General features: G+C 39.1%; 1 protein-coding gene across 8 annotated transcripts in view; it reads left to right on the forward strand.

The window, feature by feature from the left end:
- Positions 1-18,124, forward strand: part of TNS3 (tensin 3) — a 234,011-nt gene that overhangs the window by 76,842 nt on the left and 139,045 nt on the right. For 7 of the 8 annotated variants that reach the window (XM_049823713.1, XM_049823714.1, XM_049823715.1 and 4 more), the window contains one exon: positions 1,298-1,335. The exons of the other annotated variant lie outside the window; for it this stretch is intronic. In XM_049823713.1, the coding sequence (XP_049679670.1) occupies positions 1,298-1,335 (38 nt within the window). The remainder of the gene's footprint in view (positions 1-1,297; positions 1,336-18,124) is intronic. 8 annotated transcript variants of the gene reach the window in all.

Genomic DNA, 18,124 nt, shown 5'->3' on the forward strand with positions numbered 1-18,124 from the left:
CTTTAAGGTTAATAGCGTTTGTAAGTGGCATGTGGTTATTGATCATTATCAATGCTAATAGATAGAGCAGTGTATTTGTGTGAACACTAATAAATATTTATAATGAACAATCTTGATCCACTGAAGCATTATGAAGAAAGAACTCGTTCCTAACTTATACCTGGGGAAAATAAGTGAACATGGCACCTGCAGGATTGCATGAGAAAATGGGTCAGTGAGCCTTATTTTTTTTTTTTCCCTGAGAAGTGGCTGGAGCATGAGGGTTTTTCATTCAGCAGTCAGTGCACTTCAATCTGAAATGGACATGGTCATGTATTTGCTGACCTCACATCTTGGTAGTTGTATCTTCCCTGTTGGGTCAGGCTGTAGAATATCTTTCTTTTGGGAGAAACACCAAGAAATGAGTATGGCTCTCGCCTTCAGTGGTCTAAGGTTAGGCTCTAGTTAATCTTCCAGCTAAACCTCTGTGGTACTGGTCTTGGAGATTGAATAAGAAATTTTTTCATGAATTTAAAATACAATTTAGCTCACAGTAACCCAAAGGATAGAGGCTGCATGGAAGTAAAGCAAGTTTCAAATTAAAGAAGGAAGTGCATATAAATGGAAAATCTATTAAAACCAGCCTGTGTCAGATTCTAGCTATTATGCTGTTGCATCATAGTTACGTCGCTGCTCATCTGGGCACTTTTTAAGTTAAGTGCTGTTTTCTGAATCTAAACTTGCTAGTATGATTCATCCTTCCCTGCTTTTAGGTCAGCAGGAATTTAAAAGAAATCCAGTGCTTAACTCTTGGAAGTAATCTTTGTGACACTGTGTAAACTGAATTTCCCAATCAGAAATTGAAGTCTGAACAGTCATGGTTGCTTGTGAGTTTGAAGTCACCCTGCTTTTCCTAGGTTTCTGGAACTGCTGATACGACTAAGATTCACAGGTTACATTGGGAACAATTGGATCTTACTATCTGTGTTATTTAGATGGTAATGCTTCTGGTGCATGTGAAGGTGTAAAGGTAGGTGTCAAGATAATCAGCCCATGAAGTTTAACCAGACATATGTTATCGTAAGCTGATGGAATGTAGAAATCTGATAACACTACTATAATTAACTAATCTTTGAGGAATGAGCAAAACCTAAATGCATTTCTTTTTAGGGGTTTTTGTTTTGTTTTGACGTACGTAAATACTTTTATATATGCAGTCTTGAGTTTGGCCAGATCTCTAGTAGAAAGCTGATCTAAAGAAATGGAAAGGAGAATCCACCCACCCTTTACTCATATATTTTATTTGCTTTTGTTTTAGTTTGCAAGTATGCCTGCCACAGGAAATGTGAAGAAAAGGTAAGCATATTTATTTGCCCCCTTCTTGCTGTTGATCCACATGCATTTCAAGTTGAGACTACAAAAGCTGTATCAACTAATTAAGAATAAGATGATTATTAAATTGGATGCCTAGCTATCAAAAAAGAATGTTTTTTTTTTTTTTTTCCCTGGGGTATTGTTCTTGCCATTAATAAAAACCAGGTCCCTATGTAGCCAAAACATTTGCACCAGTGGTTGAGTTTCTCATTCCTCCCACAGGAGGACATGTTTCAAGTTGAAAACAGCAAGTTAAGTGGGTGAAATACAAACCACACAGTTCTACCAGGAAAGAAAAAAAAATATATCTGAGTGAATAAGGTGTATATATGTATATGCACACACCTATATGCGTATACACCTCTCTGTGTGTGTGTGTATATATACAAACACACCAATATATATGTATATATTGTATATATAAACACAACTATAAAATTTTTACAGCAACAGAGATTTAAAGTCAAACTTTTAGTACTGGATTATGAAAAGTATAAGCATATTATTAATTTATTTTCAGTGTCTACTGGGCAGTTTCTGCCCAGTTCAGTTTCATTACTATGTTTTTGTTAGTTTTTAAAATCTCCGAGTCTCTTTCATACAAGGTGAGATCAGTACTTCCACAGTCTCAGATGACTTAAAATTTCCCCATCCCTAGATCTGTGTAAATCAAAGGCATTTACAGAGTGTTGCAGTCTAAATCTAGCAGTCTTGGAGGGCTTGGCTTTATTTTACCAGAACCACCCTCCTGGGATAATATTACCTGCTTTTAACTAAAACTTTTGATTAGTACTTGCTGTCTATGAAGAGAGCATTTTTTTTATTTTTTATTTTTTTTGTTAGAGCACTGAGATTTTGGAGACCACAGATCTAGGCCTACTACCTGTGTTGTTGACTTGATGTTTGGCCTTGTGCAAGGATTTGTTTGTTTCAGTGCTTCCAAGAAATATGACCAAATTCAAGAGAAGAATCCCTACTTACTGAAGAACTCAGATTTGTCAAGCCATTTGGGGAAATTCTAGTAAATACAATTGTCAGTTGGCTGCACATCTCCCATTTTGAGTGAAAATGCTACTTGTGCATTTGAAAATAGCTGTGTTATGTGGTATGCTGAATAAATGCAGAATTTTGGTTTTTAATGGAATAAGATGATAAAGTACATGCAGTGGTAATTAAGTTTGGAAGTAAGGTATTACCTTTAGAAGGTTTTCATCAACTATATGCATTCAATAATGATTAGTAATAATATTATAGTAATGGTGGTCTAGAAGTAGGACAGACAGATGATGTAATTGATCCCTCTTTGCACAGTAGCTTTGGTTCTCCAAGTGGCACTTGCAGTATGGAATTCTGCCAGCTTCCATGGGGAAGAACCTGGTTTGTTGGTAACATTGGTAGCTTGCAGGTTTGCTTGGGTAGGTGCTACATAGATGTAGAGTTTCCAGAAGCGATGGTACGTAAATGATGCTGGAGACTGTGCTAAGAAATTCTTTAAACTTGTTTTGGAGATGCATGATTTCATACGTGGGCCATATGTTAAAACCGGGAAACTAGATTTCAACTAGTATTTCTGCTCTCATGCATTTGGGTGTTGAGTGTTGAAAAGACTAACGTATGGAGTGCCAAAAGTATACAGTAGCATAACTATCATGGAGATACTGGTATATTTTATGTTTTTTAAATAATTGAAAAGAAATTACTAGCATGTATTAGAGAAGACAGAAAAATAAGTTAAGGGAACATGACCAAATTTAATAATGAATTATTTTTAACAAGAGGCTTTTTTCTGAAGTTCAGAGAAGTATTAAGCCAACAAATAGCTTAATTCAGAATTTTTCTCTGAGTCTTTTCTGACTGTTTATATGAGGCTCACGGCAATGTTGTATATAATCTTGTTACATCGTTCATCCAGATTCAGATCTGAATTTGGCCTTTATTGCCTAAAATGTGTCTCTATTTTCATTTGGTTATCAGTTTAAGGCAGGGATGATTATGGTGGTTTTTAAGCTGGACTGAAAATATGCTAAGACCATCTAAGGGTGTTGCAGGCAACCTGGAGGGTACCTGTAGCCGTAATCATATACACTCATTCAGATCCATGTGTGTGGAAAGAGTTTCATGGACTCCAGCTGATCCACAAGTATCTCTTCTCACTAGAATATATTTTACCTTGAAGACAAGAATTACTCCCTGCATTTTCTATGAAACTACTCTGTCCACAGTTTGTGGGGAGTAACTATTTTTTGCGTTAGGTAAACGTCCCCCAAGACAAAACGTGTAAGCAGTTTGTCAGCTGACAGTCACGTGGAAAGGGGTGGATGAGAACAAAGAACGTTGTGCTTACGAGAACCTGTAGTCATTTTGGAAAAGAAGAATGCATCAGCACAGTAAAGCATTGCTCAGAAGACAACTGGGGTCATGAGTGTTCATAAAAGCATTATTAAGTGCAAGTCTAGCCGTAAAGCCCCATAACAAAACAGATAACGTCATAAATGTGTTCAGGTAAAAACAGCAGCTCGGGCCTTATGCTGGCAACACTACAGTGCAGGCTTTCAAGAGTTTGTCAAGACAGTACCACTCTTATGCTTGCAAGTGAAAAACAAAAATTTCTTGTTATATAAATCATCCATGAAAATAAACTTTATGCAGCCCAAAAATAAAGCGGACTCTGAATTTGATCAGATGGTACAAATGAAGGAAGAATCTTGTTTTGGAATTGCTCAGGATGTGAGCTGCTGCCTTGTAGGATGAACCCTGATTTGGTTCTGTGAGGGTTTTCCAGTTGCCCCTGACATAACAGTGAGTACAAAATAACAAATGCAGGCAAGTATTGTAGTATTATTTCAAAACCTAGGGCACAACTGGAAGAAAGTCTGAAGTTACAAAAACAAAAGAAGCAGAGATTAGCTTGCACCAATTTAGGCTGTTGCATTTGGTGCCGTTATATCAGTTGTAGAAAGATAATAACATTTGAAATTATGTAGCATAAATCCGCTAAGTGTGTGGTGCGGATGGATACCAGCGTGAAAATCGGGTGAGCTGTAAAAGAAAGTTACCCAAAAGCCCAACAAGGAATAAGCGCTAAAAGCCCAAACTCCACTGTCTCGAAATCGTCTGTGGAAAGAAAACCAAAAAAAAGGTTAATGTTGTGGATGTCTGCATATAAAACCTTAAGAGGTATATCCATCTCTGTCAGGTTACTGTTTGCAATTTAACCCTGAAGGGGAGGGCGGGTGCATGGCTGCAGGGATGAATTAATGGAAATTAAGGATCCACAAATTCAGAACAGATGTCAGGAAGCGGTATTTCACGCAGGGAGCAACGAATATGTGAACAAGTCTCTCGGGCAAGTTTTTTCCAGATGAAAAGCAGTGAGGTTACTTAGGACCGAAGGGATCTGATCGTGTCCTGGGAGACGGAGCCCTGAGTGGGCTGTGCCGTGAGGGGCTGGTCAGTCAGTCTGCTCTGAAGATGTCCCTCAAATCTCGTAGCTTGTGTAAACCCTCATAACCTATTTGTGAAACTGTCTGCTGCATCCCTGCCCCCGCAAAGTCAGAGATCTCGGCGTGCACCGGGGCTGTAGAAGCATTTGATTTCGGTACAGCCTCTCGGGGCGGCTGTTTTGCCTGCGTACTGCTCCGTGGGCCTCTGCTGTGCCCGTCTGCCCAGTTTCTGCACACCAGTTTCTGGGGTGTGCGTGGGCAGTGCTGAGCTGGGACAGCCCTGGTTTTGACAGCTCTGACCCTCAGAAACTTGATATGTGTCAATAGAAAGACACATGGTTGTATATGTAATGTGACTTTTCTAGCGTTCTGGCCCTACGTACTCCTGGTGAGGCGGTGTCCTGCTGACACGTACGCGTGCTCGTCAAGGAGGCCTGGTGAACCACACTTTTCCGCATGTCGTTAGAAAAGAGAGTCTAAAAGTGGTGCCCTGCTGGAACAGCACCGGGGTGGTGGTAACTTGCTGGACCATAGTGATGCCTCTTCTGATCATGGGAAGCCCTCATAAACTTGTCATTGACTTTGTGTAGATTAAGCTATTGTAATATATTTGGTTTCGCAGCAGGCTTATTTAGAACTAAAGCCAACCTTTCAAATTGTTAACGTTATACTAGTGTATAATACTCTCTCAGTTTACTACAATTTTTTTTTTTTTGTGCTTTAGTCATCTGTGCTTTTTTTCTTTAAAGTGAAGGGGGCAGAAAACCACTCTAGAGGAAAGCGTTTGCTATTCCTGTACTGTATTTTAAAACTCTCTCTAAAAGGCAATGTTTTTGTTTTCACTCTGAAAAACATCATAAGAATGAATTCTGAAAGAATTTTGTTTTGCTGTACAAATCCGAGTTCATTTAGGTAATTACTATCTTGTACGGCCTCAGTCCGTGCGTGTTTAACTTGGCAATGTTTCTGTATAGCTATTTGTTCAGATGTACATATCTAATTAGCGTTCCCTGAGGTTTCTGAAGCTACAGCATGTCTAATGCCCCAGGGCTTTGCTCTGGATTTTGCTCTGGGAACTTGAGTCCCCTTTGTTTTGTAGCTTTGTCTCCGGGCGTGTGTGTCTGCATATGATATAGGGAATACTTGTTTGTCCCACCACAAGGCTTTCTCTTGGCTCTCTGTCCTGGGATACCATTTTTTTCATCTTTTACTCTGTCGGTTAGGTATGTGGTACAGAGCTGGGGCATTGAAAGGCATCATCTCATGACTGTAGACAAACTTTGTTCTCTGACGTCTGGGAATTTGAAAACCAGTTTCTATCTCCTGTCCTGTGGGAAGACTGAAAGCAGGAGGGGGAACCTCTTGACTGTATTTTCTTGACCTGTTTCTTGTATGCTAATTCTCCCTCTTGAGAACTGACTGATTTTTATTAAGTTTGTAAGCAAATGCTTGAATTCTGTTACAATCAGTAAGCCTAAGTATTTGCTGAATCAGGTGTGATCTAGCTTTATGCCTTTGCCTAGTAAACATTGCATGTATCCTTAATTCAACCTGGAAGATATTTTTGCGATGCTTAAGCCAAAAAGATGGTTTTTTTACGTAATACAGTTTGATTCTTTGATAGTCTGAAATGATGCTTCAAATAAACCAATATCATAGGCAGATGGCTCTATGGCTTTTTCCGGTTCCAGTAAGATTAATTTATTTATATGTGGGTTTGGTTCAGCACACTTCCTCCTTCACCTTTCAAGAAGCTGTCTTAGGCATCTCAGTGGAGTGCAGATTTAATTCAAGCTTCAGAATTTTGTATTAATGGTCTAAAATCCTTGTTTAGACGGGTTTCCTGGGCTGTAGTGTGCCACTTGAATGCAGGTAAAGCTAGACCAAACAATTTCTTTCAAATACTGTAGTTTATTTTTTGTAGAGAAATAACAGATTTATAGTATGTTTTCAGCATTTCACCATTTATAAAGCCACCAAAATTGTTTTAATCATAAAATATACAAACTCTGACGTGACACTGTCCTACTACTTTTCTCAAAGGCCATGTTTTTTCTAATTCTTTTTTTTGAGGCGTTTGTATCTGAGAAAATGGAATTCTTCCCTTGACCCTCCTCTTCCTTTTTCTTTAAACTGTTTAAGCTGTTGCTGATTCAAGAGGATTGAAAGAAGGCTCCCCACTGCCCCTAAGTCCATAGTCCCTTGTAACACCCTAATCTTTTTCTCTCAGTCTCTTTAACAGTCTAGGAAATATGGACATTATTACAGAAAAATGCATAGAAATAAACAAAAAAAACCCCCTTGAATTACTGTAAAAAAAACATGACTAGCGGCATTATAGAAGGGAGAGTGACAGTAATCATAGCAATAAAAATTAGCAAGGAGTGATAGTTGGTTTCAGTCCTGGGTTGAGTGTTCAGCTTGTGTTGTGAAAAGAAAGAACTTCCCATCTGCCTATCTCTATATATCTGTATATATAGAGAGGCTAATATCGGTCAGCTATTTTCAGTTTGGAGATTTAAAGCACAAACTGTACTGGCTTTCAGAAGGCTCTATTGGCTTTTGTCACTTGGGTGCTTCTTGAACTGGTTTGCAAATAAACCTTGTGCTTAGTTGGGGCAGCCTTGTTATGGTTGTAAGGCTCTTGCAGCGGATGGGCATAAAGGCAGATACTGTGGCCCTGCGAGGAGAATCAGTGGCCCTTGGCAGTCCGGTGGGACACATACTCATGAGAGAAACATGGTGCACTGCCCCGTGACAATTTCTCTGGTTTGTTTTTGGAGCAAGAAGGACTTCTGTGTGAGGTTGAGGAAAAGAGGTGGCGTATTTTTTGTAATCCTTGCCAAGAGTTCCAAGTCATGCAAACTATGGCTTCATTTACTTTCCTGAAATTTAGTTTAGACTCCCCAAATGATGACTAATGTAACAGTTCCCACCAGGTGGCTGACAGATACCTGGTGGGATACATGTTCCCCCCCTCATATGCGTCTGTAACATACACACACACACACATATGCAAACAAGGCAACTATGTGAGGTACTCTTTTTTTTTTTTTTTTCTCTTTTTTTTTCTCCCCCCTCCAGTCTGGCTTCTCTATCAACAGAGGTCTGATGTAATGCACTGTAATTCATTGTAACCAGAACGTCCCCTGAACTTCATGAGAAATTCACCATTATCTGAATTTAACACCTGGTCCATCTTTTAAACAGCTCAGTTGACTGTTCAGAATTGAGTTATGGACAATGCATTCTCATTAGTCATATAATATCCAAAACTATATTTCATTTGGGATTGTGGATTAGTTTCATGTTTTTCTACTACTTATGTAAATAATGTCCAAATAAAAATAAAAAAACTAACCACCTCCCCAACCCAAATATTTTACCTTTAGTCTTCTTTTCTCTTAAGAATACTGACTGTAATTTTTGTTTTGCACGTTTTCCTCTCTGCTTCTGTTTTTACTTTTATGCCTCCTATATCAGGAGTTTGCTTTAAATCTTAATCTCAGATGTGCACACTTGGCTTTCTTTGATTTCATTTTTTTTTTTAAAGAAAGATTTGAAAGACTTTCTGTTTAAAAGTTCTTCACTTCTAGCTCCTCTATTGCACTGAAGTTATGTGAGCAGAAGGGTGGTGATTTCTCACTCTGTGTGCAGTGCAGGCTATGTCCTGATTGCAGGACACTACTTTATGGTTCGTAAAGGAGCACCTCTCTAGATTTCCATTAGCACTGTAAGAATTTTGACTTGTAGTCCCAGACAAAGGGATTGAAAAAAAAAAACCAACCCAAACCCTGAATTTAGCATAAGCGCACCCTGGTCCATCTTGTTAGATTACTAGTTCCATTAGGAAGGTGAAGCCAGGGAAGAGACTGGTAGCAGAAGTGAGTAAGCAGTGGGCTGGACTCTGAGTTCAGAGTGGTGGTGAGGCACTTTCTCTTCAAATGGGGGGGGGGGGGGAGAAAAGAAAAAAAAAAAAGGCAGTCACTGAGGTTTCCAAGGTTACTGTGTTCTGCTAATGTCTGATCTCTGTTGCTGCTTCAATTACTGCACTGAAATTGGTGTGAAGGTTGGCCCAGGAAGTTCACAGTGGTATTTGGTCAGTTTGGAAAGGGAAGCAACTATATCTTGGATGTTACCATTTCTCAAACTATTGCCAATGCTCTTTTTGAGGGTGATAATTCTTTCTTTCTTTTCTATCTGATTTGCATGCTGCACCAGCCTGGTATTGAGGGAATTCAGCATGTGTATTCAAAAGGGTGGAAAGAATTCCTCTTTGAATGTTTGAAACAATACAAAATCAGAGCAGAAGCCGGATTTGCAAGATGTCAAAATGTGTATTACTTTTTAAAGAGATGGCTGCTACTTTGGTAGTGACAGTTTAAAGACAGTGTTTCTCTTGAACTTTCTAACCTTGTTTCATACTGAACGCTCAGCTGCATTTCAAGCACTACAGATAATGTGTCAAACTTTCTCAGAAAAATAAAGGCACTTTTGGGGGAAGAAACACAAACAGAATACCACAAACTTTTCACCTGAATGCCCAGGGTTTGTCAATCATTACACTGTTCTTTTAAAGTGATTTTGAAGTAAAGCTCTTTTAGTTTTAAAAATAATTGAGGAACCTGGAAGAGATTTGCTTTGCTGAGATCAGAAAAATACTGTCAACTTTTACACCTTAGTTAATATGGCACTGTTGAAATTGTAGATAAAAACTATCATGACCAGCAGGGGACCAAATTGTGGTGATTTTGCTTCTCAAATGGGTTCACATGAGGGTTGTTTTTTTGTTTGTTTGTTTGTTTTGTATTGTTTTTAATTTCAGTATGAGTTCTCTTTAACCCTCTCAGATTTTGGGCAGAGGGAATCAAGGACTTAAATGAAAACTTGTGTCATGTTGTTTCCAGGAGACAGCCGTGTGAATGAACCTCTGCGGTTGATGCATTTTTGTGGGAATCCATAAATCCAAACACATTAAATAAGGCTGAAGACTTCAAGGATTTTTTTCTTCACAGGCAGTGGTCAGCATGTTGTATTACCATGCATGCAACCCTTTTAGTGATGCCTGGCATTGGGCTAGAATAAAAATATTTGCTGCTGAAGTCCAAGGAATTACTGTATGAGTTTTGTAACTGATATTTGCAGCTCAAAGGGGTCTTCAGATTTTTTCTGATTGTACCCAGAAGCAGTATTTTGCAGATCCTCCTGTCTGCAAAATATTTGCCCTCTGTTAGATGCAATATCACTGTAATGAACTGTGTAATGAAGAAACCTTCGGATTCAACCAGAACTGTAAGCTACTGAGGGACATGAGGACTTGAAATTTCTTTTTATGGGCATAAACCTTGCATCGTTTAAGTAGCAGAAGTGCTGTGCTGGAGCATTGTGTATTTGGCAGTTAATTTGCTGGGGCTTTCAAAAAATGAAAAAGTATTTTAAAGTATGCTAGTGTTTTTAGATAGGAACTCTCATTTAAACTTACTGTTTCAGATAGCTGGTTATGTTGTGCAAGACCCAGCTAGTACATGTACAACTTCAAGGTTTGTTTGTTTCCTTGCCGATTTTCTTTTAAAAATAAATCTAGCTGTTGGCAAGGGGAAAAGAGGATAAGATGATGTTAGTGAGGGAAGAAAACAAAACAATTTCTGCTTTTCTTTGTTCACCACCAAAATATGGATAGGTTACATTTTTCATGACAGATGCGAACTTTCCACTGGAAAATCTTGGGACGTTTTAGGGGAGCTGGGGGTTATTTTTTTGTTTTTTCCTCCCCTGCCCTGTCCTGTTTTGACTGATTTTGGGATGGACCTCTTTACTGGTCCAGTTATTTTCTGGCTAGGTCTGATCCTTTCTGTATAGATGCAGGAGATGTCACACAAACTTGCTATGTAACTTTTTTAAGAGAGGTAGTAAGGCATTTGTCAACCTTTTAAAGTGGGGTCAAGGAATTCAGGAATGATGCATTTTACATTGCTTCTGCTTGGAATGCTCCCTTAGGTCACATTATACAGTTCATGCCACATTCTCTCTGAGAAATGGGAAACAAGTAGCTTACAAGAATATACCGCTCCTTTCTTTGTGAATTACTGTTATAAAAAGTTGTTTACTCTTAAAGTACATGATGCTCTTAGCTTTTACACAAGAGGCATTGCTTTTGCATCCACTGTTACAGCTGAAGGCAATAGCAACATCTTGAAGGGTGCTCTGAACATCAACAGTGGATGTAATTGGGTAGCAGGCAAAATGTCCCAATGAAGTATAGCATTTTGCACTGTTGCTGTGTCATACTATACTGCTTTTGCTGGGGGTTTTGATGAAGAGTACATATTCCTAGGAACTGGTTGAATTCCCTCTTGCAATATTGCACCTCAAAAAGTTGGAGCCACCCCAGCCTTAGATTGCAAAGAGTTGCCTTACTGACTTGATGGAAGAATGGAAACTGAGTTATAGACATCATCATTAATAACCACAAATTCGTGGAAACATAGAATGAAGCGAGTACTATGTGTTTTGAAGGCTATGAGCTCCATCCCAGGAGAAGTCCTGACTGTTTTGTATCACCAAGCTGAAATGTCTAAGCTTCATTAGAATTTGCTTTTACTACTTCTGTGTGATAACACAGCATTTCATAGTATTTTACTAGTAATTATTTCTAAACGGCTGCTTCCTTTGTCTTGTTGTGCTGAAGAAAACATTTAAAATATGTCCCACAGTTAAAGCATAATAAAGCAAATTCAGTTTTAGTGAAAACCATCTGTTTGGGAGAGCTAGTTCAGATGATAAAAAAATACGTATTTAAGTCTGTCATAGGGAGAGCATTCTGTACTCTTTTGTTGCATTATCTATTTTCTGAATAGCTGGAAAATTGAAGATATATTTGGAATGTACATGTTTAAGACTTTGTTTTAATATGTTTTGAGAGGAGGGAAATCTGTTAAACTGACTAGAGGGCTATGAAAGTTGGGACTGTGATATAAGAAAGTCAGAAATACTGTAGTAAAATTCAGGTGTTTCCAGTGCCTTCATGTCGGCCTCCAACAAAGCACTCTCAATCTCAAAAATGGGTGAACTGGGGCCTCATAGAGGGACCCCTTCTTTACAACGCAAGAATACATTTTGGTGGGAAAGTGGGGAGGTTCCTCCTCAGTTCTTAACCATTTGGGCTACTTTGGCCTCCTTTGGCTTGTGGAGCAGTGTGCTCCCAACAGCTTTCCCGAAGGATTTCTGTAAAATTCCTGCTGGGGAGGTCACTCGGCCTCTTTGATGTGACTCTTGCAGACCTTCCGTCAGGGACTGAAACCAGGCCTGGTATCTTTGGGTCGCCTGATGCAAAGAGCTGTCTCTCCTTCTTGTCATTTGACGTGTTTATGCGTTAAAGTGGCCTTAGTGAGATGCAGAGTCATCCTGCAGATGGGTGGTTTTCAACTCTAGGGAAATAAAACAAAAAAAACAAACAAAAAGACGCCAAAACTCGTTACCACCAAGTCTGACATGACTTCTGCCTTCCTGTCTTTCTGTGATGCCGAGTAGAAAAGATTGGCATTGCCGCCTTCTGGAGCCCTCCTCTACTACATTTCCCTCTTCTCTGTAATATCTATTAAGAAAAAAAAAAATCACACCCCCTCCCTATTTTAACCTAAGTTTATTGTTTAAATAGTGCTTTTCTGTTATCTTTAATGCTTCCCTTTGATGGGCACTGTCCCAGGTGTCAGAGCACACTGGAGGCAGTGAAACCTGTGGGCTGAGCAGTGATCTCTGCAGTTTGTCGTGACAAAGCTCCTGTCTCCTCCTCCTAAAACTTCTGATCTTGGTGACGGTGCGGTGCTGTTTGTGACCACAGGAACCACGATGCCTGTAGCTCTTTCCACCATTGCTCATATATCGGAAGCAGACTGAAACCCTGAGAAATCACACCAACATATATGTTAAAAGTCCAGAATTCTGAGGTACAACAGGTCTGGTGCACAGCTTGTTTCTGCTCAAGCAAATCCAATCCATGCTGGTAGTTTGTTCCTTTGGGAGAGGAAAATATCCATGGAACTGTATTCTTGTTGCTTGATAGGGCCCTCCCTGTCTAGTAATGTTGCAAGATTTGTTTGACTTCGCAAATGAAGCATGTTTTCTCATGGGGATTATACCAAAATAAATAGGCCTGGAATCCTGAAAGGATAACATAGTTCCCTGAGGAATGTGTACTTAATTAAGCTTGGAGAGGTCAGATCTGATACAAAGAAAGCAGAAGTCAAGTCTCTCAAAGATACATGCAATTGCCAAAAATAGGATTTATTTTTTTTTAACTGTTCTTTAAAGCAGCAGCAAAATGAGACATTTTGAGCAAACATGCTATGTTTTTGCACTCATTTAGCATCAAATCATTTCAACCTACTTTATAAACCTGTGGTTAAACAGATTAACTCAGGAGGGACGGTAGCTAGCACTCCATTTACAGTTCAGATTGGCAAACTAAACCACAGTGCAGAGGGCTAGTGCAAAGTCCAGTAAAAATCTAGTTTTAGGATCTTGGCTCCTGCTGGTTGGTTTAACCCCTGTTAGCTACACCCAAGTTCTGACTGAGTTTCTTTTGCTTTGCTTCTGAACTCTTGGAGCAAATCCAGTGATCTGATAAAGGAAAAGACTTAATCTCTGGTTACTGGTTTACACTTATCAGGAGAAACCCATCCATTTTTTTTATTCAAGGAATCTTCTGTTGCATTGGAGTTTTGAAGAGGTTCTTCTATTTTATCCTTTTTCCAAATAACCTATGTACCAAATGTCTTGCCCTGTATGTGTTCTTAGAGAGTTGGAGAACAACTTTCACAACGTAGGTCAGGACTGTGACTTTGCAGGATCAAATATCACAGCATGGAAGAAAGCCAGACTTTGAGGTGGCGAAGATACGGAACAATACATTTCTGTATCTTGGGATAACTGCATTCCTAGTTACTTGTGAAAGGCTTCTTTTTCTTCACTGACTTTGTTTGAAACAGCTTTGTTGCTTTGTCTTGGGAAAGGGGGATTTGTATGTACATAAATACGCTAAATTTTGAAATCCCCCCCGAAGGTACGTAACTTTCCATTTCAGGTGCTACTTTCGGACTTTGTTTCATAAGGCGTAATCCCAAATAGACAGAAAGGCGTTGTGCATGGGTCAGGACTGTAGGAATATGGCTTAGATGTTACAGAACTTAGTTATTCACATGTTTTTGCTGAGAAACTCATGGAGAGTTTCTCAAGCTTCAGCTGATCCTCTTTACACCTTGATGAGGTGCGTGCAGGTAGTGTTAGCATTGTTTCAGCAAATAAAAAATACTGAAGCTGAGAAATTAATAAAATGGTGCTAAAATATCACTGTTGGAATTTGGTTTTGAATTCAGAGAGCTCCTGGCTGTGTTTATTCTGTCTTTCCCTGTAGCAACTTTATCACAGAACTAGGTGACATTAAAAATGTAATGTGTTAGGAAGCTATTCTGATGTTAGTTAGCCTCTGCTTGCTGTATGATAGCATTATATATGAATAAATCTTGGCATTTTGGTGATACTCATGACCCAAGCTCATTAACAGTCTCTCAACTGTAGTTGTCTTTGCAATTTACAGTGCAATTTTTTTGTTTGTTTCTTCCAAACTTAACTTAAACTGCTTCACACTAATCAAGAAGGAGTGTTGTTTCCATAGTGCAGAAGAATTTGTTGTTCTGAAGTGAGAGTGGCAATGATGTATAGCTGCACTGAATCTCAGTGCTGATTTTACTGTATCTATTCTCTTTTTTGGTTTTTTTGGGAACACAACTGTATCTTGTTTATTACAGTATTGTAGTGACTGCATAGTGCTGCTTCAGTTTCTGCTGTGTTTCCTAAGCCTTCCTATAAGGCTGCAGTTTTCAATGTGTCCAAAAATGCTTAATTTGAAGAGGAAAATTAAGTGAGTTTTGGGAATGCTTTAGAGCTGTTCTGTCTGGCATGAAGTGCTGATGATACTTGTTATGTCCAGGACAAAAATCTGAGTTAGAAACTAATATCACACAACTGGAGATGTTATATTTAAAAAAAAAAAAAAAAAAGTTGTGTATTACCATTGTAGCTTTTTAATCCCAAGTTAATATCCCAATAATGTCCCTTTTTATTCCAGAATTTAGATTTACATTTTTAATTTTGACATGTTACAAGTTGTATCCTTGAAAGCGCAGAGTTATTTGAAGATATACTGCCCTCAATGTCCTTTAGTTTGTTTCCTTATTAAGTAAGGGGATTTAAGATTGGAGTGTTTCGGGGGATGGGTTGGAGAAGGGGGATGATAACTGACAGGCATGTCAAAGGAAGAAAACTAAGCAGAGAAATATCTTAGATTTTTCAGGACTTAACTCCAAAGCTCTAGATGTAAATAACTAGATAAGTGTGTGTGTGTGTGTGTTTAAAAAAAAAAAAAAAAGTGTGTGTGTGTATATATATATAAAAAGACACATACTAAATATTTCCATGAGCTTACCTTGTGGACTCCTGACAGTCATTTATGCAACAGTTGCAAGGTCTGCTCACACCACTGTAGCTTTACATTATTTGGAGGATGTCAGTGGCTTTGTTTCACTGCTCTTTTCATCCTTTCTCATCAGTTTTGTGACATGATTAGTAGTGAGCTAGAATCAATGGATTTTTTTAGCAGGTCATGTATATATTTGATGAAGATTCCTCCCCCTGCACATCCTTTGTGTTACACGTAACCTGTGGCAGGCATGCCAGCAGTTCTTACTTGATAAAACTGTAGCTTGGAAGAAAGTGATTCATTACAGCCAAATGGTTAAATTGCTTTTGCAAAAGCAATATGATAGAGATTTGGACTTTGAAATGCGCCCTTGGTAATAACTGGCTTATTCTTTGAAGATGGTTCTTCCTCTGAAAGATCATCTACTTCTTACAAGAAGAAAATAAAAACTAAGGAAGATAAAAATGAAAGATGCATCTGGGAGTAAAAAAACCAATGGAAATATAAATATCGGAGATGCCAGCAAATGACCTGTTGTGCAGCAGTGGGAGGCACTGTTGTGTGTCTGTTACAGCAAGTGGGGACAGATTTTATTTCCTTAGTGCCAGATACCCTGCCAGTTGTTGACATTTTTTCTTGTTTGAGTTAACATTTATCTCATGTTGGTCGGTTACTCATTAACTGATGTGAGAGGTGTTACAGTCCTATGAAGGAAAATTACCCGCAGATTCATTGGAGTCAGAATTCTTCATCAAAGTAATTCTTTTAAATCTTTTTCTGTCAATATGGGACTTTTTCCAAGCTAAGGCTCAATTCAGGAAGTATCACACTGGGAAGGTGTTGCCATATTAACTGTGTATGCAAGAACAGGTAGTTTCTCTTTCAAATATTTGCTTGGTTATCTGTGGGTAGACTAACGTGTCTATATGCATGTGTATGTATGCAACAGGCACTGAAGAGGTAACTGTTTTTGAAAATCAGGCAAGGCATTCCCATATTCTGGTATTGCTTGTGAATACGCGGATGTGCGGAAGTACAGAAACTAAATGCACCTTGGTTGTGTGGAACTATGAAATATTACACTAATGCATATCCAGTATATTTCTTGCAAGAATAAAGATATGATTGAAAGCTGACAAACCGGGTGATTGCAAATGTTTTTAAGATTAGCTGTAGCTTCAGTTGGGGGATCTGAAAAGTCTTTCTGAAGTTCATAGTTTTGTGCAGTTGGTACACAGTGTGTATAGCTTTTTAAAACAATGAATGAAACATTTATACTCCATTTTCTACCTCTGCATTGATACTGGATTGAAGTCCTGCAATCTTGCTTTCCAGGTCTACGCTTTTTCTCTAAATGCTGATTTTTTTAGCACGTCTCAGATTATTGCAAACCAGGAAAAAGAGGTGGAGCCGCTTGCATATCCTCAACTTACGTTGCCTAGACCTCATGATAGCCTCTCTGTTATCTGTGAACACGTCAGCTCCTTTGCTTTTAACCTGTGTCTGGATTAACAGTGGAAGAATTTGTTGCAACTGCTCATGCGAACTGAAATTGGGATACATGGAGATCTTGAATATTTTGCTTCATCTGAAAAGAAATACGCTATTTGTGTATATGGAGTCAGAGGAAAAAAAGTCAGTGCACCTTGGGTGATTCAGTGTGTTTTGCACTGAGTTTTGTAGCTTGAAAACAGTAGCAATGCCTCCAAGTCTTCAGCTGTGTGATGCATTTTGAGTGCTTTGCAGTTCAGCGTTCAAGGTGGTGTAAGTGGCAGTGTGCAAGGGCAAAGGAATTGCTGTATACGCTGGAACGGGTATTATGTGACTCTTCGGTAGTCCTAGAACAGTACCATCTAATGCAGGTGTTGATCTTTGTAAAAAGAAAGTGCAAAAGACACACAACCAGAAGAAGATGGAATCTATCTGTAAAGTCAGGTTGCTATGTATAGCTGTTGTAGGCATAGTGAAGCTCAGAGAAGGAGAAATCAAGCGTCGCCTGTAACGTTAGCTCTCTTCTTAGAGCCCCGAGTCTGCGTGAGTTGCCTGAATAAGATGCCACAGATCTGCCAAAAAGGATCCGTAATTCTCTGCTGAAATTCTTTTCTAGGGGGATGTCCCCAGTGCTCTTGTGTCAGCATGTAGGGGATTTTCTTTTTCTTAGGAAGTAAATCAGCTGTAGTTATCGAGGAGGTTACAGCAGAATTGTGTTTTGGTTAGCCAAGGGGAAAGGAGGTACTTGATTCCTTGAGGGTTTTTAACAGTGGAGGGAAGGGAGAGAGCAGAGATGATATTTATGTGCTCTAGTGATGACAATTTTATTTGGCAGTGGTTCCGGTTATTAATTATGTGAGCATGTAATATTAGTTCATTTCTGCTTTTCTGCTGCACTACCCCAGTCAGCCTACCTCCTCTGGGGTTTCCATTAATTCTCTCTTTTCTTCCTAGTATAGGCTGCGAGAGAAAAGTAATTGTTGAAATTCCAGTTTTTATTTTGACCTTAGGCGTTGTAACGAAAACGCTAGCAAAAACTGATTTTTAGTGCTTAGAATAAGTACTATGTAATCGTGTGGTCAGGACTATGGGGGACAGCCTTTCCCCCGTAGATGCGGTGTTTGCTGCTCATGGTGGTGGTGCAGGGTGTGCATGGAATTAGTTCTTTCTGCTACGGACTGCTCTGCCTCGTGCTTTGCCTCTTGGGCTCAAAAAGAGAATTGGTGGTTGTAATCGAAGGTGGCATGTGAGGTTTTATGTGCTGTGTCAGGCAGGAGGTTACAGAGGCAGATGTTGTCTTTGCTTTCAACAACAGGAATGCTATCATGACAGCTTAGTTAACATCTTCCACGTGTTTACT

This window comes from Accipiter gentilis, chromosome 20 (genome assembly GCF_929443795.1).
Source record: "Accipiter gentilis chromosome 20, bAccGen1.1, whole genome shotgun sequence".
Lineage (NCBI taxonomy): Eukaryota > Metazoa > Chordata > Aves > Accipitriformes > Accipitridae > Astur > Astur gentilis.